Source organism: Sorghum bicolor, chromosome 6 (genome assembly GCF_000003195.3).
Source record: "Sorghum bicolor cultivar BTx623 chromosome 6, Sorghum_bicolor_NCBIv3, whole genome shotgun sequence".
NCBI lineage: Eukaryota > Viridiplantae > Streptophyta > Magnoliopsida > Poales > Poaceae > Sorghum > Sorghum bicolor.
In genome coordinates, this window is record NC_012875.2 from 49,539,583 (window position 1) to 49,562,468 (window position 22,886).

At 41.5% G+C, this 22,886-nt stretch overlaps 3 protein-coding genes across 3 annotated transcripts; 2 read left to right on the forward strand and 1 right to left on the reverse strand.

The window, feature by feature from the left end:
- LOC8073708 lies at positions 4,440-5,020 on the reverse strand. Its single transcript, XM_021462250.1, has 2 exons — positions 4,876-5,020; positions 4,440-4,785 (listed from the first exon to the last, which is right to left on the reverse strand). Exons 1-2 carry the CDS (start codon positions 5,017-5,019, stop codon positions 4,516-4,518), a joined length of 414 nt encoding a protein of 137 aa, XP_021317925.1. The 5' UTR covers position 5,020; the 3' UTR covers positions 4,440-4,515.
- On the forward strand, positions 6,004-7,011 carry LOC8060189 (skin secretory protein xP2). Its single transcript, XM_002446671.1, has one exon. The coding sequence runs from the start codon at positions 6,004-6,006 to the stop codon at positions 7,009-7,011; it is 1,008 nt and encodes a 335-aa protein (XP_002446716.1).
- On the forward strand, positions 9,228-22,221 carry LOC8073709 (DNA-directed RNA polymerase III subunit 1). Its single transcript, XM_002446672.2, has 27 exons — positions 9,228-9,508; positions 9,606-9,735; positions 9,871-10,020; positions 10,110-10,266; positions 10,395-10,576; positions 10,834-10,946; positions 11,046-11,145; positions 11,641-11,841; positions 11,920-12,068; positions 12,142-12,283; positions 12,366-12,506; positions 12,614-12,802; positions 13,117-13,351; positions 13,493-13,586; positions 14,843-15,077; positions 15,461-15,652; positions 16,047-16,145; positions 17,303-17,506; positions 17,580-17,855; positions 18,785-18,932; positions 19,376-19,527; positions 20,110-20,265; positions 20,361-20,477; positions 20,582-20,664; positions 21,098-21,302; positions 21,419-21,621; positions 21,796-22,221. The coding sequence occupies exons 1-27, from the start codon at positions 9,438-9,440 to the stop codon at positions 21,845-21,847; spliced, it is 4,176 nt and encodes a 1,391-aa protein (XP_002446717.1). The 5' UTR covers positions 9,228-9,437; the 3' UTR covers positions 21,848-22,221.

Here is a 22,886-nt window from a genome sequence, read left to right on the forward strand (position 1 = left end):
CACAGAACCTGACAAAAAAATTAATGGCGCACAGGATCATGATCATGTCTGCTTCATGTGCCGGCCACCATCAATTGATCAGCGACAGCAGCAGAAGGCATAACGACAGCATGAGGTGAACTACTTCAGCCGGCGGAGGGAGAAAATCTTCGCGCGCCAGGAGCGCCAGGAGGGGAGATCGCACGCGCGCCAGGAGGGGGGCCTTTTCCCTGTGTGCCATTATAAAAGATGCTCGATTCCCCTGTGCCATTAAAAAGTTCGCTCGTCCCTGTGTGACCAGACACAAATTTGTTTTGCCCTGTGTGCCATTCTGTTCACTTTCTGTTTGTTTTTGGCCGTTTGGGTGCTCTGACGTGTGGGACCGGGCTGAGAAAAAGACCACACTGCCCTTTCGTATGTGGGCGCTCTAAGTGTGTCTGGTTGACCGATGCTGACCGCCGCCGCCCCCAGTCTCTCTCCACTCTCTCCTCCCTAGTCTCTCGGCGATACCCTAGCGGTGGTGGCGCAACCCTAGCGGCGGCGGATCCGGCGGCGGAGCGAGGTGCGGCGGTGGAGAACGAAGCGGTGCTGGAGGATGCGTGCTTGGATTTGACCCCGGTGGATCAAGAAGGACGGCACGAAGCCGCCATGGCGTGGAACGGCGGCGAGCCACCGGCGTGGTTTCAAGACGGGTGAGTTCATTCCCCTCATCTGATTCGGGGCGGCCTTTGATTGGGTATTAGTGTATCGATTTGGCGACGTTACGTGTTATTGCCGATCCGTGTTAGGGTTACTAATTAGAGTGCTATATTGATTCCGTGCTCCTTGTTCATCTGTAGGATGGACCCCGACAGTAGCTACAATTTAGAAATACGGATTGTTGCTCCGAATTCGCGTGCGAGGTGGTTTTCATTGAATCTAGCGGTGGATGCTGACCGCACTTGTTTCACTGGGCTGCGCGATGAGGTGGTGGACAAGTATCCTCACGACTACGGTCACGTTGCTAGTTTGTTCTACTTGTGCACAGAGACTAAAGCTCACATTCCCCTCCGAGGTGATCATGATTTGTTGCAAATGTTTGCAAGAAATATTGCTTCGAGAACCTGCTTCATCACTGTTGCATACCACAACCCTGATACTGACCCATGCCTACCTGATTGGGATAGTCCTAGCAATATTGCATCAGTTGAGCCCTCAGTTGAACCCCCATTCACACCCTCTGTTGCTTGCCCAGGCTTACCCACTCACTCTACAACTGTTGGACCAAGCCATTACAGTAAATCTGCTGCCACAAATAGTGAAACTGCGAGTGAGGAGGCAAACCAAGATGATAATCCTGAGTACCTTGCTAACCCAAACCCTGAGTATGAGCATGTTGGTGTTAATGATGAATCTTTGTATATAGACATTGGTCCTACCCTTGACCCTGTCCCTGTCCATGCCCCTGCCCCTGCCCTTGCTCCTAGCAATCTTTAGAGGCCTGTTGGCAGAAAACAAAGTGATGCAGATGCTAACATTTCCTCAGACTCTGAGGAGGAATATTCTAATGTTGAGTCTTCTGATGATGAGTGTTCTGATGATGTTATGGTTGAAGATAGGCTGCCTGAAGGCATGCCTGATGCCAATTATGACAAGATGAACCCTCCAATGGCTGTAGGAACCTTGTACTCCAACATGGAGGCTTTTAAAATTGCTTTAGCTACACATGCTGTTGTTCATGAGTTCAATTATGACATTGAGAAGAGTGATCCAGGGAGGTATAGGGTGCACTGTTCCCAGAAGATTTATGGGTGCCCTTGGAGACTGCATGCAGGAACTGTGAAGGATGGACAGACTGTTAAGGTATTAGGGTTTAGCTGTATAACTTGTGCTTGGACAGACTGATGCCAATTATTTTGTAGGTCTAACTTGTGCATTGCTGGAATTGTTTTGTAGGTCATAAAGAATCCAAACAAGCATGAAAACTGTCAGAACACAAGGAGGCAAGGAATTTGTGTTGGGGTAACTCAGTGGTGGGTGTGCAGCCATGTTCTTGATTGGCTGAAGCAGGATGCTACTTTGGGTCCAACTAAGCTGCAGCAAAAGTTATTTGATGCTTTCAAAATTGAAGTGCCATACAAGAGGGTGTTCAAAGGTAAAAACCTGGCAATGGATAAGATTTATGGTCCTTGGGATGAAAGTTTTGATAATCTGTACAAATTAAAGGCCCAGCTAGAACTTGCTAGTCCTGGTTCTTGGCTGAACATTGATCACATAATCATCAATAACAAAGCAAGGTTTAATAGGCTGTTCTTTGCATTGAAGCCATGTGTTGAGGGTTTTCTTAGAGGTTGTAGGCCATACCTTGCAGTAGATAGCACATTTTTGAATGGTAGATATAGAGGACAATTGTGCATTGCATGTGCAGTAGATGGGCACAATTGGATGTACCCGGTAGCTATTGGGGTTATTGACTCCGAAACCAATGAGAACTGGGTATGGTTCATGGAAAAATTGAAAGAAGCTATAGGCACCCCTGAAGGCATGACATTCAGTACAGATTGTGGACAGGCAGTCATGAATGGGGTTAGTGAAGTGTTTCCCAATGCTGAACATAGGGAATGTATGTATCATTTAGTGCAAAACTTCAAGAAGAGGTACAGTGGTAAGGTTTTTGATGATCACTTGTGGGCTTCCTCTTATGCCTGGACTGAGTACATGTTCCAGAAGCATTATCATGCCATGGCTGAAGCAAAACCTGAGGCAATGAAGTACCTGCAGGAGACACATAAGAAACTTTGGACTAGGAGCCAGTATGGTTTACTCTCCAAGGTGGATTATGTGACTAATAACTTAGCAGAAACTTTCAACAATTGGATCAAGCCTGAGAAGGGGAAACATCTGGATGACCTGCTGGACACAATAAGACAGATGATCTTGATCAAATGGAACCATAGGAAGAAGGTAGCTATGAAGTTCACTGGAAAGATTCTGCCACACATCATGCAGAGGCTAAGGGAGGAAAGCTACAACCTAGACATGCAGATTATCACAGACAGCCCTGATGGTGTGGCAGAATTGGTGGCAAAGGGAAGAGAGGATGGTTTTAGGTTTGTGGTCAGCTTGCCTGACAGAACTTGCTCTTGTAGGGTTTGGCAGTGTTCAGGAATCCCCTGCAAACATGCCATAGCATACATTACTTCAAAACCTGGAGAGAAGCTTGAAGATCATGTTGATGACTACTTTTCAGTTGCTAGATTCAAGGCTGCTTATGAGGGCTCCATACCTTGCATTCCTGACAAAAGCATGTGGCCCAAAGGAACTCATGGATTTTTCTTGTACCCTCCATTGCTTAGAGCCACAGGAGGAGGAAGGAGGAAAAATAGGTTCAAAGGAGCTCTAGAGGGAGGCAGCAGGAACAAGAAAAAAGCAGGAAAGAAACACAAGTGTTCCATTTGTCAACAGCTAGGACATCATTGGTACACTTGCAAGAATGGGGACCCAGCTGATATTGCTGCAATGGAAGCTGCAAGGTAAAAACTTTATGCCATTGTTGTATACCTACTGCCTTCACTTGTTGCAAACAAATAGTAATCAGACTGTGTATGCAGGGGTCCACCTAAGAAAAGACTGAAGAAGGCTCAGGCAGCCAATACAGATATGAGCCTAGTTGCTGTTCCAACTCCAACACCTACAGAGATGGTGTGGCCAGTCAATGAGGCTGTCAAAAATGCTACACACAACAAGAGGAAGAAAAGGTCAACTACCAAGAAGACCTGTGAGGCAGGTCCAAGTTCATCTGCTTCCAGGAGGACTGCAGCATCAGGGTCTAACAGCAGGTAGGACTACCACAAAACTCTAGACTGTCTTCATCACAACATTTGAAACATGATACTAATCAAATGTGTCACAGGTCTGCAACTGGATCAAATGATCCAATTCCTCTTGCTACAGAGATGGTGTTGGCGCCCCCAGGGAATGAAGACTGCATGACAGTGCAGACTGATCCCCTGGAGGTAGCCCCACCCCAGCATACACCAAGAAGGAGGGTGGCAATAAAGAAGAAGTTGACACCGAGGAGAGTTGCAGCAGCCAGCCCCAGCCCTTGCCCTGTCAGCCCAGCTGGGAACACCAGAAGCAAGAAGAAATTGCAGCTGCAGTGAAAGGTGACAGGTGTTTGGTCTTTTGGTCATGTGGACATGATTTTCTTTTGGTGTTGTTATATTGATCCAAAAACACTGCCTTTTGTGATGTATTGTTGCTGGTATGTGATGGACATCATGGATGCCATGAAAACAATTAAGTTAGCTTCTATGTCATGGACAACATATTATGTGATGCTATATCATGATGATATAACATGTTATGTGATGCTATATCATGTATGTGATGAATGAGGTGCTGTTATGATGTTGCAGTATTTATTTTCACATGTTAATGCATTTTATACTAGTGAAGAACCACAAGTACTAGTACCTGCTTCATTCATTCTTTGATTCAATGAGACAATCTTACAGAGGGACCACTCATACTCCCACTCACACACACATACACAAACTACTTCTTGAAAATAGCATACAGAGCAAGGAAAATGCACACAAAGATCATCTTTTCCATCCACTTAAGCTGCTGCATCACCCTACTGTAGTCTTGTGCATTGCCTCCATGACCAGCAGCCTGGGAACCATCCTGGATGAGGGCAATTGGAGCTGCAGTGCTGATTGCAGCAGGTGGTGGCACTGCCTGCAGTGGAACTGCATGCAATGGAGCAGGTGCTGCAACTTGATCCATCTCATCCTCCCATTGATAATATTGGCAGCCTGCAACCTAAAAACAAAAGAGAAGACCAGTGAGGAGAAAAGAAAAATAAAGGCAAAGGAAAAAGCAGTGGGTGAGTAGTGGAGAAGAAGCACAAACAGCAAAATAGGGGCACTTGTGAAACACCCTGTTGTTGTTGTTCACGGTGCTGGAGATGAACCTATTGGCAAGAACATGACAGTTGGGGCACATCACCCTCCTAACCGTAGCCCTACCACCATAGCTGCTAGATGCTTGAGACATTGTTATGTGGCTTGTGGTGGACATGAGTGAGGGCTCAGGTCATTTATATAGCAGAGGAGGGCAGGGTTGGGGCCAACTACCCAGCTCTTGGCGCCAACACCACTGTCTGTTCCCGCCAAAACGCTTGGCCAGCTGCTGTCCGTGAAATGGCACAGAGGAAGTCAAGCAATTTCATTTTCTATGGGCATCAGTGTCAAATGGTTCAGCCGTTATCCACCGTTAGAGGCAAAAGTGAACGGAATGGCACACAGGGTAAAACAAATTTGTGTCTGGTCACACAGGGACGAGCGAACTTTTTAATGGCACAGGGGAATCGAGCATCTTTTATAATGGCACACAGGGAAAAGGCCCCCAGGAGGGAGGGGAGATCGCGCGCCCGCGAGTCCGACGTGGACCGACGCGATGCCTGGATGCAAAGCTCGGAGGAGGTAGGCATATATGCAAAGCCTCAACCTCTATTTGCCAAGTTTACCAAATTGCAAACCTCAATTGCAAAACCATTGGAGGGGTATTTTCTAGTCTTTTCTGCAAATATGTCAATGCAAAGTCTATTTGTAAAGCCCTTGGAGATGCTCTAAAGTAACTAAATGAATTAAATGTAAAAACTATAGAAGAACCGCGGGTATCCATTTGGAGCACCGTTCCCTCAGTTTTCGAAATCAAAAGAATCCATAAATTTTGCATTTTGTATTTGGATAGTAATTACGTAATGCCTTTGAGAGATGATACGCCTGTTGTAAGAATGCATTGATTGATTTGTTGTCAGCAAATCAATCAGATCCTCATTTGGCCTCCGCCCCCATCAAAACTTGCCGCGATTAGGCTGGCAAGGTTTGGTTTCTCAATATAAACAATCAAACGTTTCCAAGCTTAAGTTTCCAATCGATGAGAGCTGATAGGTACCGGATGCCGGCTCTATATATGCGTGCTTGCCCACGTTAAGAAACCAGGTGCCGAGTGCCGTCGTTCCTCTAGTTTCTCGCCATGGCCACGCCGATCGCACCACCGATGGCCGTGATGATGGCGATTCTGCTAATGGTCGCGGCGTCCACTGCGCACGACGGCCAATACGCGCCTGGCCCTCACCACCACCACCACCACCACCATGCAGCGGCGCCGGGTCCTCATCACCCCCATGGTCATCACTCCCTGGCACCGGCGCCAGGTCCTCGTCACGGACATCACCCTCACCCTCACCATCGCCATCACGCCCCGGCCCCCGCTCCTATTCATGAGAGCCAGCCGACCGGAGCTCCTAGTCCCGACAACTATGGCGGGCTCAACTCTCCAGCACCGGCACCAGTAGATGTCGACCATCTGGGCAACGCTCCGGTGCCTGCTCTGGTTGATGGCAACCAGCCCGCCAGCGCGCCGAGCCCGTACACCAATGGCGTCCACGAGGCCGCTCCAGCTCCGGCTCCTGAAAGCCAGGAGGTGCTTTGCGCTCCGACTCCGTACCAACATGGCGGCGACGACGCTCCAGCGCCAACGCCAACTCCAGTTCACGGCAACCAGCCGGCCAGCGCTCCTAGTCCGTACCACCATGGCGAACACAACTCTCCAGCGCCGGCGCCGGTTCATGACAACCAACCGGCCAGAGCACCGGCTCCAGACAACCAAGGCGGCAACAACGCTCCAGCGCCGGCGCCGGCCCATGCCGAACAGCCGGACATAGCTCCAAGCCCGCTTCTCCAAGGACAAGACGCTCTGACTCCGTCTCCGGCGACGGTTGCCCCAGCGCCGCACCGCGACCACACTCCGTCGCAAGGGAAGCCACCAGCTCACGCCCCGGCTCACGTTGGTGAAGAGGCTCCCCAACCAAGTGGTTTCGCGCAACCCCCGGCTTCTGATTCGCGCTACTACTACCCCTCGTCCGCCCCCGCGCCGGCACCGGAAAGCTCTGCTGCTGCTGTCGCCGTCGCTGGTCGATCATCGACGCTGCTCGCCGGCGCGGTTGGCGTGTTCTTGTGCGCATCCGTGCTTATTGTTTAGAATAGTTTTGGAGAATCTGTCAGCAATGTGACAATAAGTTTGTATGCATTGCAGTTGCAGCATTAGTGCCATTCGATTGTTTTTGTTTCTATGGGAAATAAATTTTGCATCTTGAATATGCACATCAATCTTGAAGGAATATGAAAGACACATTGTTTGTGTATGTATGCACCGCTGAATTACACCCATTTATGCAGCGCTATTTGGGTCCTACTCTATATGATTTTCCACTAATCTTAATTCTTTATTTTTTTTCAAATGCCACTAATCTTATTTCTCATGACACATGAGCTTATTACACTTAAAAATAGCCATGAATTTCCTTCATAGTATAGCGTCATTCACAATAAAAAATGTCTGCCTAATAAAGCTGCCTACTGTATCTAGAACCGTGCAAGCATGCTCTCCGTCTCGGTTCTAGCGGCCACTAGTGATGAAAGTAAAGTCAATGGATCACAGGGGAGGGGATAGTATGGGTCAACCCACTCGTCACATAATATTCTTTTTCTTTGATTTGTTGGTCTTCCTCATTTGCTTCAAATAGTGCTTGGAAGTACACTGAATAATATCATATTTAAAATGTAAAAATAGATAAAACAAAAATCATGATGCACTTGTGAACTTATTTAAGTTGATGCATTGCTAGTAACTCTAGCCGTCTAGCGTGCCATCATGATACTTTTTAGTTTAGTACCTTATCTTTTCTATGTTGATAATATCATAACATAAAACTATTTAGATCGACTACTACCCATTAGGCCAAAGAGAAAGGTCTTTAGGTGAAATAGATCAACCTATGACCTCTAAAATTAACTCTGAGGCCATGGGACTGGGTTTAAGGCTAAGGTTGGCCTATATCTATCCTTAGACGTCCACTCACTCGCCGAGGTCCACTCTGACATCGTGTCATCCACTCTCTCACTAATGCTATTCCTACCCCAACATCTAAGAAAGTTCCTCATTGCTCCAACGACCTTGTTGACATGGACTGGCGCCCTACCTTAGTGCCAGTGGGCTCTAGGGATTTTTTCTCCGAAGATGACCTCCTGACTAAGGCTGGACGAAAAACTCGAAGCTCGTTATCTCGCTCGGCTCGTGGATGGCTCGGTTCAGCTCGGCTCGGCTCGTTACAATAACGAGCCGAGCCGAGCTAAGATTTTAGCTCGTTAGCTATAACGAGCCAACTCGAGTCAGCTCGCGAGCCTAATGAGCTGTATTATTAGAAAAAAATCAGCATAACTTATATTAGTTTTGTATTACTTTATGTCTTATACTTTATAAATGGTTGATATGTTAGCTCATATAAATATTTTGTTGGATTTAAGACAATTGGATATATTATTATTTTATTATTACTATTTTTAAACTTTAGATAAATATAAATATTATATTTTATATATTCTTTATACCTGACTCGCGAGCTTAACGAGCCAGCTTAAGCTTTTAACAAGCTGAGTCGAGCTAGCTCGTTATCCTAACGAGTCAAAACGAACCGAGTCGAGCTGGCTCCTTATCCAACCACTCATGAGCTTTGCTCCTCTAGGTTCGATGGGTGTGGCAACGTCGTGAACTCGTATTAGGATGAGGGACAATGTGTGAGCAACTCGATCTTGGCCGTGATGAAGTTTACTGATCCTCGTAGCAACCCTTCACAACAATCTAGCTATGTGTGAAAAGGTGAGTAGCTTGATCTTGATCGTGGTCATGCGTCAAAGATTTGGGACAAGATGTTGTGGAAATGTGAAGAGAAAACTATGGCAAGCCGGTGCAGCGAGTTGAGGTAGCATCCAAACGGGAGACCAAATTTCTGTGGCAAATTTTGGCAAGTTAGGCTTGCAATCCAACATACCCTTAGACCCCAAGCAAAGATGAAATTGTTCTTATATATTAATATGAATAATAAATAAATAAAACTATAATAATGTCGTTGATCGTTCTTTGTAATAACTTATACTCTGTGACTGTAAAACTGTATAAAGACACGAGTAAACTCATGTACGGATTCGAATAAAGAAACACACAAAGAATAAAAAAACAAATTGCAAAAACTGCTCTGAACGGGATTCGAAACCCGTATATCGGATTGTTCAAAAACTGGCGCAACTAACCATTCCAACCAAAGGTCCTTTTAGTATAACCCTAGGAATTATTTTTAATATACGATATTAGTTTTACCATACCTATTTAAGTCCTCAGTAAGGTAAAAGTGTTCTAGGTCTCCCGCGCCGCCGCCGACGCCTCCGCTGCTGGCACCTCCGCTTTCTGTTCGGAGGACTCCTCGCCGGAGAATAGCCGGCGGCGGCTCAAGACGACACTTCGGTAATCGTCTCCCGCCGCCCGCCGCCCGCCGCCCGCTGCCCGCCGCCCGCCACCCTTCACTGCCCAGCAACCCTACTCTAATCCGCACAGCAGCTGCGCATCAAGTGATGGCGAAGCCGGAGGAGAAGCTGCGCTGCACGAAGGAGCCCTTCATCGAGGACGTCGGCACCCGGAGGATGTAAGCATGCGGCTCCCGTCCTGTTTAATGAAACATAGCCCGACGATTACACTTACTCTGCCGCTTCCCTGTTACGTTTGGTTGCTTTTGATTTCAGAAAGAGCATCCGGTTCAGCGTGCTCTCGGGCAGCGAGATTCGCAAGTCTGCGGAGGTGCAGGTCTGGAACAACAGGATCTATGGGCACGACATGAAGCCGGTGCCCAATGGGTTGCTCGACCCGCGAATGGTAATGCCCCGCTCGGAATTGCTGTTTTCTCGTGTGTATTTTCATTGATGGTTTCAAGTTGGTAGTTCCAACATAGGCGCGCCTTTGTGGCATCGTTCAAGTTGTTGCAACTTATTTCCCCGTGTCAAATTTCAGGGAGTCCCTAATAAGAGAGAGAAATGCAGTACCTGCCATGGTGAATTTAGTGACTGTCCTGGCCATTTCGGCTACTTGAAGCTTGCGCTTCCAGTTTTTAATGTAGGCTTCTTTAACTGTATTCTGGACGTGTTGAAGTGCATCTGCAAGGTACTGCCATTAAGAAGTTTACATCATGGGTGTACTGAACACTTGAACTCTGTCTTTATAATTATTATTCTTCTCTTGTGCCTTTCCAGAGCTGTAGCAGAGTTCTTCTTTTTGAGAAAGACCGCAGGGAGTTTCTGAAGAAGATGAGAAATCCCAGGGCAGATGCACTACAGAAAAGTGCTACAATGAAAAAAGTGAGGGACAAATGCAAACTATCCTGCTGCCCCCGCTGTGATTACAGAAATGGTTAGCTATCCTATATTGTCCATAATAATTTTACCTTAGGAATGTCACTACTGAAACCTGGCTATTGTTTGTAAGTTAACATTTGCAAGAACTCTCTCAACTCTTTCCTGTTTTTGTTGTAAATACAGGTGTAGTTAAAAAAGGCAGAGCAGGCTTGATAGTGGTTCATGACTGTAGCAAGGTTTTGGATGGACATACAGAAGAACTAAAGAATGCATTGCAAAACAAGAAAGAAAAGGTCTCCGCTAATTCAGTTCGTGTGTTAGACCCTGCAACTGTTCTCTCTCTATTCAGAAGAATGACAGACGAGGTTGGTGCCAATTTTCATCCTTCAAGAGTCTTACGTGAAGAGGGTACCATAATGTATGGGATATAGGGTTAGTTGATGTGTTCTGCTACCCTCTCTTTTAGTGCTCAATAACACTAGGACAGTCAACTGAGCTGGAGAAAACATTAACAAGTTGCCCCAAGCCACATTGGTTGCCTCACATTGGATGCTATTTTCCAATTTGAACTCATTACAGTTTTGTTGACAAAATTTTACTCTTCCTTTTCATTTTTCTGCAGGATTGTGAATTACTAAACCTTGGTGATAGGCCAGAGAAACTTATTGTGTCGGAGATTGCAGTGCCACCTGTTCCTATACGGCCTTCTGTCGTTGTTGGTAGTAGTAGAACAAGGTTTGCTTTTCAGTTTCTTAAGAGCTTCTGTACTTATCCTCATCTTCGTTTGGTGATTCAGAATAGCCTTGTGATCATGAGTTGCCTTGCTTATTCCAGCAATGAAGACAGCATCACGGTTATTTTGAAGAGCATTGTTAATACAAACTCCATCCTTAAGGAGACCCTCCATACTGGGGGTCCATTCACCAAGTGCTTTGTAAGATAACCCAGAGCTCCTCACTTGTCTGTTTATTTTTTTGGATTGTTTTTAGTTTTAGGAGCTATTGTCTCTTGTGTTCCTTGTTATCCACAGGACCACAAACTATTTGAATTTTGGTTGCTTGTAAAGTGCTATTCCTCGAAATGAGTTGTACAGTACAGTATTGAAGTTATGACATTCATGATTTGCACATATGGGCTACTCAACATCGCAATCCAAAGTGTTATTAACTAGAAATCTGACATTCAAGTCTTCTAAAAATATTAACGAGCTGAAATAATAAATTGGAAATTTGTGCAAATATTGGACAGTAATTTTAGATACTTCAAACTTCTGATTTATTTCTGGCTACACTAAACTTAGTTCATGATTCTGATCTTTAAAATGGTGGGAATCATATTTTCAGATGCTTCACTTTCAATCTGTATAGTCAATTCATCAGACTATAACTTTTGTTGATATCCTTAGCTAACTTTTGACTCACTCTTCTAGGATTGCTGGCAATACCTTCAACTTCAAGTTGTTGAATATGTGAATAGTGATGCCCCCTGTCTTCCAGACTCACAACATCGTGGCCTTGTTCAACGACTCAAAGGGAAGACTGGCCGATTTCGTGGTAATTTGTCTGGAAAACGTACTGAGTATACAGGAAGAACTGTCATATCTCCTGATCCAAATTTGAAAATAACAGAGGTACTTGTTTATGTTCAATTGTTTCCTTATTTCCCACTTTCCAATTGTTTTTCATGTCACCATTTGTTAATCCTTCAGGTGGCTATTCCTGTGTTGATGGCTCGAGTCTTGACTTATCCTGAAAGGGTTTCAAACTATAACATTGAGAAGCTGAGACAATGTATACGAAATGGACCATTCAAATATCCAGGGGCTAATTTTGTTACACAACCTGATGGCATGAAGCAGTAAGTTCTAACTTTATGAAATTCTGAATTGTTATCCAGCCCAGCCTCTTCTATCATTCTTCTGCTTTTTCAGGAGCTTAAAGTATGGCGATAGAAGGATTACTGCTCGGGATTTAAAGTGTGGATGTATAGTTGAAAGGCATTTAGAAGATGGAGACGTGGTCCTCTTTAATAGACAGCCGAGTCTGCATAGAATGTCAATTATGTCTCACAGGGTATCAGTGTCTCCTTGTTTCATTATACTATACTTCAAACATTTCCTCACCTTTGGATATTTGCTTTTGTACTTGAGCACAGGCAAGGATAATGCCATGGAGAACACTCAGATTTAATGAGTCTGTTTGCAACCCTTATAATGCTGATTTTGATGGAGATGAAATGAATTTGCATGTCCCTCAGACAGAGGAAGCTCGCACTGAAGCGCTTATGCTCATGGGGGTAGCATTTGCTTTCCTTCTTTCTTAAGTTGAGCAATTTTATTTTTATCTGCTAGCACATAGCACAACTTTGATAGCTGCTATTTGTTATTGTTATTGCTTTTACAGGTTCAGAATAATTTATGTACTCCTAAGAATGGTGAGATACTAGTTGCTTCCACGCAAGACTTCTTGACCTCATCTTTCCTAGTTACAAGAAAAGATACTTTCTATGATAGATCTTCATTTACTCTTTTGTGCTCATACCTTGGTGATGCAATGGAGAACATTGATTTGCCAACACCAGCCTTGATTAAAGTAAGATTTTCATACTGAGTTTTTGTATGGTCGTATCTAGAAAGTTATGCTAGGTCTGCTTGTAGTGATGCCTATAGTTAGAATAGTCGATAAATCGATATCATTTGAACATGATGAATCAGGTGCTTGCTGATACCTTTCGTAAATCAAATTTCAATGTTTGCATATAACAAGAAAACATAGCAAAAGGCATGGTTTGTTTATTTCCTAAATGAAATCTATGCACTTGCTGTTACTCTCATTGGCATGCATCTTTGTACACACTATCCTTCTTACTGAGATGCCCATAACTTGTGTTAATTCTACTTCTGCAGCCTATTGAGCTTTGGACTGGTAAACAGCTATTTAGCGTGTTAGTCCGACCTAATGCACATACAAGGGTTTTTCTGAATCTTGCTGTTCAAGAAAAAATTTATTCAAAGAAAAAGGGGAAAAAAGAGGCGGGAGAGGAAACAATGTGTGGAAGGGAAACAATGTGTCCCAATGATGGTTATGTCTACTTCCGAAACAGTGAACTGTTATCTGGACAAGTAGGGAAGGCCACTTTAGGTAATTATTTGAAATAATGCAATTTTATCAGTTGTTACTAAAAAGTCTGTTCCCTGTTCCTACAGTTTATGGACATTAATTATTTACGTTTTACATGGAGATTTGGAAGCAATAAAAAAATGATGTGGCCTTTATCTCCAGGTAATGGGAATAAGGATGGCCTTTACTCTGTTCTTTTAAGAGATTATAATTCTCATGCTGCAGCAAGCTGTATGAATCGCTTGGCAAAATTTAGGTGAGACATTCCATGCTCTGTGTAATCACATCATTCATGTTACTTTATGTGAAAGGTGGTTCTTTTATGGATGAACTACTCCACACAGTGGCGGACCCAGAAATGGACCAAGAGGGGGGCTAAATAACATAGGCTATTTTTTTTTCTCGCTCAATCCAGTACACTAAGGCCTTGTTTAGTTCCAATATTTTTTTGTAAAATAGGAATAGTAGCATTTTTCATTTGTATTTGACAAATATTGTCCGGTCATGGACTAACTATGCTCAAAAGATTTGTCACATAAATTACAGGTAAACTGTGTAATTAGTTATTTCTTTTATCTATATTTAGTGTTTCATGCATGTGCCGCAAGATTCGATGTGACAGGGAATGTGAGAAATTTTGCAAAATATTTTGGAAACTAAACAAGGCCTAATAGATATAGCTAAGATTGATAATTCAATATGGATTCAAAGTGTTTAAAGGCAAAGATTCATTAAATAAGCATAGAAAAATACCAAATACACATGAAGTCTTTTGATAAAAAAGAAAACCTGTTACAAAAAATTTGAGCCCAAGAGGGCTGCAGCCACCCCAGCCCCCCTCATGCGTCCGCCAATGACTCCACACAAAATTCTTGGGATTCCTTATATGCCACTGATGTCTCTTGGTATGTAGCACATAAGGAATGTACAATGTAAGGTTTCTTTATAGATGCATTAGGAGATAGAGAATACACAATACATCAGATAGCGTCTTTGAAGGAGCTGTCACCTACCATGGAAATAGCTTTGTAAGTCTTAAACCTAGCATCCTAATTAAGTGCCTCTTGGCCTCAACAACTTAGACGAAACACATTTCAGTTACTTTTTACGTTGGTCCAAGCGCCTGCATCCAAAGGATCCTTGGGTGCTTAGTCCAAGCGCTGAGCACTTACTCTGGTGGTGACGCACCCAGCAGGTGCCTGCACTTGCATGCATTGGCTTCCTCTGTGGTGAGGGAAGCTATTAATTGATGATAAGCGCCACACTTGTTAATGACCTAAGGAGCCAAGAAATTTCAGTGGGATAAAGGAACTCACTCTCAATCCACATCGATACATTTTATCCCAATTTTCTATTCAAGAAAGCTAATAGGCTGCTTAGGCCAAGTTAGCTAACCCTACACTGTATAGGCCTCACTGCAAGTTACCTATAAACATAACTTATATACCACAGTTTTTCAAAATTAGTGTATGGAAACTTTATTCTGATCTGAAGGTGCTTTCCCCTCTGCAGTGCAAGATTTATAGGGAACCATGGTTTTTCCATTGGTGTGGATGATGTCCAACCAGGAGAACATCTAAACCGGCAAAAGAAAAAGGAAATAGACGGAGGGTACAAAAAATGCCATGATCTTATTTCTTTGTTCGCGAAAGGTGCGCTCGCATTACATCCTGGATGCAACGCAGCTCAAACATTGGAGCATAACATCACTGGCGTGTTAAATGAAATCAGATCAATTGCTGGAAATGTAAGTTTGCACATAGTTATCATCTTGTTTTGTTTTTTTATAGTCAATTAGCATGTGGACATTCCTGATCTGATTGATCCTCTTTGCTCTGTTAGTTTTTTACAGTTAGGGAGAACATAATTGTCCTTCATAATCATAAGTGGTCTCATGCCCAAAATTTATCCTCATGTTGGATATTAATTTTAAAATGCATCTCTTTAGTGTTACTTGGGTAAGTTTCCTTGTTGGGACGTTGTTATTGTGTAAGTTTGTAGCATTATAATTCAGTGAACAGGGTTGATGTAGTGATTTTGTCAAGGGACTAGTGACTACCTATGTGTCCACTCTGAATTTACTGTGTTTTTAGTGGACCATTGAATTTCTCGTGATGAAACTTTTTTCAGGTGTGCATGGATACGCTTCACTGGAGGAACAGCCCATTGATCATGTCTCAGTGTGGTTCTAAAGGTTCTCCAATCAATATCAGTCAGATGGTTGCGTGTGTTGGACAGCAATCAGTTGGAGGGCGTCGCGCCCCAGATGGTTTTTTAAATAGAACTCTTCCTCACTTTCCTATAAATTCTAAGACCCCCGCGGTAAGTGACAAAAAGGATCATGACTTGCTAATTTGTGCATAGGATATTTCCAGTTCTGTTTGAATAAACAAATTCTGCAAATTTGTTACCATCATTGGGCTGAATGAATGCAAGACACATCTTCTACAGTGCTTATCCAAAAGTGCAGATATAATAGTAGCTTTAGTTTTTGTTTCTCAATTCCCATGTACCACAACCATCAAACGTTTCTCAATTCTACTGCAGTAGTCAATAGAGGAATTGGAGCTTTTGGAACATTATGCTTTTTTAAAATAATATTCTTCTCTATTTGTGACATCCACGAAACTGCCATTTTACTTTAATTTCAAAATGAAGTAGAAATTTAAATTTAATAACACAAGCATTCTGATAAGGTTTTGTCTTCCATTTGCAGGCTAAAGGTTTTGTTGCTAATTCATTCTATACTGGTTTGACTGCTACTGAGTTTTTCTTCCACACAATGGGTGGACGAGAAGGTCTTGTTGACACGGCGGTATGCCTAAATTTAAACATGTTTCTTTCCTGCATTTATTACGTTTTTGTGCTCTCTAGAGATTACATCATAAATGATGGCACAGTTGTTCATATAGGCTTAAATATGACTTGCATGTGTTACTCAGTTGAATTAGTTCGAACAGACGATGGTGATATTATTCCAAAAGTATGTAGTCAGTTTGTTTTCCTGACCAAATTGTTGGTCACTATGGCTGGTACTCCCTCTGTTCCAAAGTGATTTTTTTAGTTTTGTCCTAAGCCAAACTTCTCTAACGTTGACCAAGTTTATAGAAAAGTGCATCAACATCTACACATCATATTAAATAGTGTATTTATTTGGTACTGTAGACGTTAATATATTTTTCTACAAACTTGGTCAAAGTTACGTTGACCAAGTTTATAGAAAAGTGCATCAACATCTACACATCATATTAAATAGTGTATTTATTTGGTACTGTAGACGTTAATATATTTTTCTACAAACTTGGTCAAAGTTAGGGAAGTTTGACTTATGACAAAGCTAAAAATGCCTGACATTTTTTGGAATGGAGGGAGTATATCTTTTGTTTTCTCACGTGAGCCCATACCTTTCTTTTTTATCGGTTGCTATGCTAATTGCAGCCTTCCTCCCCAATCTGATTATAGTCCTGGTGTATATACAAACTCTCTTATGAACTAATTCCGAGCATTATTAAATACCTCAATTCGGTATAGTTTAGCAGTTCTAATTATTCAATCCTAACGGCTCAATCTAATAATCTTGATCCTAATAACTGTTACAGACACATTGAAGGGAAAGAGTAACCCCAGTTTTATCTGAAGCTGAGATACAGTTAGATTATTAGTCCCCTGACACCTGGCATACAACAGAACTTGTTTTCTAAGAATTGCTGCAAGACAGTGCAACATTCAACCTAAGAGATTGACAACCATGTATTAGTTACTATGGAACAGCAATAGATCAAGTTAACAACTACACGGCGGCTATTACAGAGCAATTTATATCTTCAAGTAGAAGCTAAAGATAGACCCATTGATCACACCAGTGTAATACTGTTATTACATAATCATCTGCACTTGACCTTGTATCCTCAGAACAGTGTCGGCAGCTATTTCCTGTTGTTTCCTTTGGTTTGATCTTTTTCTTAATAATAGGTCAAAACAGCAGAAACTGGATATATGTCCCGCAGATTGATGAAGGGCTTGGAAGATCTCTCGGTTTTCTATGATCAGACAGTTCGAAATGCTAGCGGTGGTATAGTTCAATTTTTGTATGGAGATGATGGCATGGATCCTGCAAAGATGGAAGGAAAAGATGGCATGCCCTTAAATTTGGATCAATTGTTTATGAAAGTCATGGTTAGTTTAATGTACAGAATACTTTGTTAGATGGTCATGAAAATCTGCTCTGATCATTTAACTTTTATTATAGGCCACATGTCCTCAAAGGGGATCAGATACATTATCTCCAGAGGCTATCAAACAGATGTTAGAGGATAAGCTCTTGCAGCATGACACCTCATCTGATGGTGGCTGTAGCGAAGAGTTCAAGAAAAACTTAACTGAATTTCTTGATAAACGTATAGAATTAATGAAATGCACAAGAAGGGCACTCCATCTACATGAGGATCATGTAGAAAAGAAAGATTCTTGCGTAGAAGAATCTGTTGCTGCTATTATATCTGGTATATCTGCAAAACAACTTCAGGTGCGTGTTTATAATCTTTTTTAATCCTTCTTATTACCAAAGTCATTGCCACTTTGTCAAAGAGCTAAACTTTTGTCTAGATCAAATCAGACTTTTGCCATTTTCCTATTGGCTTCCATGTATTGTTTATTTATTTATTTTTGCAGCAAATATGCCATAGGGTTACCAATATCATAATTTATATATGGATTTGTGAACTCCTCTGGCATCAAGGGATAACATAAATATATTGCTAGTTATTGGGCTCTTTGTTCAATTTATAACACAAAAAAGTTCATGACGTGGACTTCCTGTGAACCTTGGTGAAGATAACTGTGCTGAAGATGGCTAGATACCATGACATTAGGGGATAGCATGGGGGGGGGACCTTTATAGAGCTGATTTCCTAAGGAACAATCATGTTTAGTATGGAAGTTTTCCCTTAACGCATGGTATTTTTTGTGTAAATCCCATGTACCGTGATTCTTCTGTGGCCTGTTCTTCCTAATCCTATGGATTTCTGTGTAAATCCAACATTTACAATTTATATTATTGCAAGTGTACTGTGAGTTTATGAGTAACTCTTCCCTGCCTCCTGATGTTTTTTCTTGCCACACCGTTCTGTTTTTATTATTATGTTACAGAAATATCAGTCTACCATACATTGGTCATAAATAAATAACAACCTCTTCCTATGTAAGCATTTTGTACCCTGATATAATCAACCAACCCCTAACCTGATATCATTGACTAACCACTTTCCTATGCTTTGTCTTCGTCTCTAGTTTTCTGAGGACTTGAGGCAAAAAAAAGTTTGTTTGGTCATCCAATTACATAGGCTAAGCTGTAGTTTTAAGTTTTAGATCTTCTCAAACGATTGTTTTGTCAGTGTGTGCATTTTGTTCTTGTATCCTTGTATCAGATGATTTATTTCCTTTTTTCTGGCTCAGGTTTTCTTGGACACTTGCTTATCTCGTTATCAGTCAAAGAAGATTGAAGCAGGAGCATCTATTGGAGCAATTGGAGCTCAAAGTATTGGAGAGCCAGGGACTCAGATGACACTGAAAACATTTCATTTTGCCGGAGTAGCTAGCATGAGTATCCCTTTTACCGCTGCTTCAGGAAAATATTACTGATTTCTGTGGCGTTTATACTTGCTGAATTAAGATGCTTCATATTATTTTTCAGTTTTTATTTCTACTTCAGATAAGTGCTTCTGTGAGTTAATATCTCTGGAAGATACTCCGTTCCAAATTATAAGACGTTTTGCTTTTCTAGATGCATTGTTTTTACTATACATCTACTAGACTTACTATATATCTAAGTGCGTAGCAAAAGACATGTATCTAGAAAAGCTAAAACGTCTTATAATTTGGAATGAAGTAGTATCGAACTTTCAGTTTTTTTTTCAAAGAACCTTTATTCCTCAATAAATCTAACTTACTTTATTAAATGCATTATTTGACATAGAAACTCCAGAAACAGAGCCGAGCCCACTACATTAATGCCTTTCACAACTTGTTTCCTTAACCATAAAAAAGATGTTACTCTTGGTGTTCCTCGAATCAAGGAAATTATCAATGCTGCTAGAAAGATAAGCACGCCTATTATCACCGCTCAGCTTTTGTCAAAGAAAGATGTGCTTTCTGCGCGTATTGTGAAAGGATCTATGGAGAAAGCAGTGCTCGGCGAGGTGAACTATCACTTGATATGTTTTTTACAGATCATTTTTATATACACTTTAAAGAAACCAATTGATTTTCCATCTTTCCTCCTATTTACTATTATTTTAGATTTTTAGTATTCACACTTGCACAGAGTGGTTGCTTATTCTACCAGGCATGGAAGTCGCATGCACAACTAGAGCTGAGAAAGTTTCTCTCATTCTCTGTTACCTTACTGTATTCTATGGAGTCTGAATGTTGATAGCTCATTTTATGCAATACAAAAATAGCATGTATACGAACTGTATTTCACATCTACAAGTTCCATGATAAGGGTATCAATGTACTCGTTCTGCAGCTACTTTTCTAATTCTTTTTTTGTGAGATCGAGTCCACTCTTTTGGATTTATAGTACAATATGTTGGCTTAGGCGGAAAATTTTCAGTGGCTTGTATTGGATTTTGGTTGTGGATCTCTCTGTTATAGAAAAGCATGGAACCCCCATTAATGAACAAAAATGCATGTGCATACTTCATACGTAGTGTGATATTTTGCCCTGCCACATCTTGATTGTTTTGGTGCTGACTTTTGGATTGATGTGTGTTGGTCAGGTTGCAGTCGCTATACAGATTGTCCTGAAGTCAAGTCAGCCAAACTTGATTGTCAAACTTGATATGCAACTTATAGAAAGTCTCCACATGGGAATATCTGCTGATTCTGTGCAGCTGTCAATTTTGAATCATCCAAAGATTAAGCTAAAATCTGAGGTATAAACAAAGTTCCAAGTTTGATACATCAGATGAAAATTTGAGTTTTTTGGTTAACTGTGGTTGCAATTTACAGTAAAATGATTTTTTTTCAGCATGTCCGTGTCATTGATAGAGCCAAGTTGAGAATATATCCAGCTGGAACTGATAAGCGCAAACTTCAGCTTGAACTGCACAACCTCAAATCCATCCTTCCAAAAGTGATTGTGAAGGTGAACTAGATGTCCATTGTTAAATTTCCTGCCATTTTTTGTTTGTAAAGTATACTTATAATACCATGATGCCAGTGCTGACCTTTTTAGAAATATAAATTCAGGGCATTCCAACTGTTGAAAGGGTTGTTATTGACGAAGTTAAAGTAAAAAACGAGACAGAAAGATACCAATTGTTGGTTGAAGGGTAAGCTTTCCTACTCCCTCTGATAAAACTAATTGTCACATTTGACCAGTAATTTTTTTATAGAATATATTCTTATGATATTTTGCAAGTATTTTCCAGTACAATTATACACATTAACTTGCATGCTTTCAAACTAAATAATTTAACTTGCATGTTTTCAAACTAAATAATGTAAAAGTTATTGATGCTTATAGCTTTTAAGGCTTGACTAAAGCTTGTCCTGAACAACATGTTTTTGTGCCCAGAGTTAGCATTTCTTTATTGATTTAGCAGCATTAACCTTTTACTCTCACTTTGGTAACCTTCAATTGCACATTTAAACTAGTTTGAGGGTAGTAAGAATGGCAAAATCAAAGCTGTTTCGCCTTAGCATGTGGCTTGTTCGGTATTGTCTGACATGGGGAACACTAATCAAAGAAATGTGTAATTACAGAACAAACCTCCTGGCAGTCATGGGTACCCCAGGAGTTGATGCTACGAAGACAAAAAGTAATCATATCATGGAAACGAACCAAACGCTTGGAATTGAAGCAGCTAGGAGATCTATTATTGATGAAATTCAGTACACAATGAAAAGTCATGGCATGAACATTGATCGGAGACATATGATGCTCTTAGCAGATTTAATGACATACAAGGTGTCACAATCTGGCCTTCTCTGGAAAATGAATAATGTTTTTCCTACCCTCCATGCACTTTTTATTATATGCTTCAAGACCTATGCCGATTTTACTTTTTTGAATTCTCTGAGCAGGGTGAAATTCTCGGCATTACTAGATATGGCATTGCAAAGATGAAAAGCAGCGTGCTGATGCTTGCTTCATTTGAGAAAACCTCAGAACATCTATTCAATGCCTCATACAGTGGTCGTGAGGATCAGATAGAGGGAGTTAGTGAATGCATTATCATGGGCATTCCCATGCAGCTCGGTACCGGTATTCTCAAAGTTAGGCAAAGGTACTTACACTTTGTTTATGCTCTTAAACTGTGGTACGATGCAACACACACACTTTGCACTGAACTTGCCTTCCAGCTTGTTGAAAAGTTTGCAATTTATGTTTTCTAGATTTTTTTTTCTTAACAAACCGCATGATATTGTTGATGAGGTGCCAATGCCATTTCCCTTTGCAGGCTCGACCATGTGCCTGAATTCAAGTACCAGCCAGACCCGATACTGTCGTGATACATACATGTGGAGTGAAGCTGGAACTCTGTACATATCATCATACATGCATAGGTTAGCGTAGGGCAACCGTGGCGGCTGTCATTTCTCAGCCGAACATCTAGCTAGTGTCATTCCATCTCCATGAGGCAGACTCCGGGTCAACAGCGCCCTCTTCGGCTGGCAACACCTGCTACATCTACTTATGATTGTGCTAAATATCTCTACAGGCTAATAAAGCCTGGGAAGAATAATTGTTTTTCCTGATGTTGGGCTACAATTAGACGTTCCGGATGACTGAAAAGTCATGTCTAAAAGTACTGTTTGCTGATTTATTTTGAGAAAAAAATACTGCTAAATGGCTGATAAATTCGGACGATAATCTCTAGTAAACAGACCAAGATCCTAAAAAGAGTCCATATCTCTTATTTTGAGAAATTATTTTTTAAGTTTGATTAAATAAATATTAATTAATTACTATGTAATAATATTATTAAATTTTCATACCAAATATATTTAGAGGTACTCCATCTGTTCATCAAAGCTTCAATTCTTAGAGTTCTTTTAAGTTAAACTTTTTAAACTTTAATTGAATTTCTAGAAAAAATGCTAAGACTTATAGTATCCAATTGATACATTAGATTTATCATATAATATATTTTCATAAGATACTCATTTTATGTCATAGATATTGGTGCTCTTTTCTATAAAATTGGTCAAACTTTAAAAAGTTTGAATGATATGGATTCGGAGTCGAAGCTTTCAGGGGCAGTGGAAGTATAAACTTTGATACTGTTTTTCTTCATAAATATAATCAAATTTAAAGGAGTTTGACTCTAAAATAACAAAATGTGTTTTTTTAGGTATCCTTTTCGGTGGTTGGCGTTTACGGTTGACCACTTGGTCTGCTTGTAGCGCTCAGTTTTCCAGTAACATATAGAGGTGTTCCCACGCTCGTGCTTGGATTGTGTTGGCAACCACACAGATGGTGCATCTAGAAGGGAGGTGGCTCTTGTTGTACTTTCTCCACCACCAGCAGCCGTGTGATCACCTTCACCTA

Bases quoted from the DNA above. Each gene is read 5' to 3' on its own strand.
- LOC8073708 (XM_021462250.1), bottom strand. From the start codon at position 5,019: ATGTCTCAAGCATCTAGCAGCTATGGTGGTAGGGCTACGGTTAGGAGG. The intron at 4,786-4,875 runs GTTTGTGCTTCT...TTTTGTTTTTAG, and splicing joins ACAAGTGCCCCTATTTTGCT to GTTGCAGGCTGCCAATATTA.
- LOC8060189 (XM_002446671.1), top strand. From the start codon at position 6,004: ATGGCCACGCCGATCGCACCACCGATGGCCGTGATGATGGCGATTCTG.
- LOC8073709 (XM_002446672.2), top strand. From the start codon at position 9,438: ATGGCGAAGCCGGAGGAGAAGCTGCGCTGCACGAAGGAGCCCTTCATC. The intron at 15,653-16,046 runs GTAAGTGACAAA...TTCCATTTGCAG, and splicing joins TAAATTCTAAGACCCCCGCG to GCTAAAGGTTTTGTTGCTAA. The intron at 17,856-18,784 runs GTGCGTGTTTAT...TTTCTGGCTCAG, and splicing joins TATCTGCAAAACAACTTCAG to GTTTTCTTGGACACTTGCTT.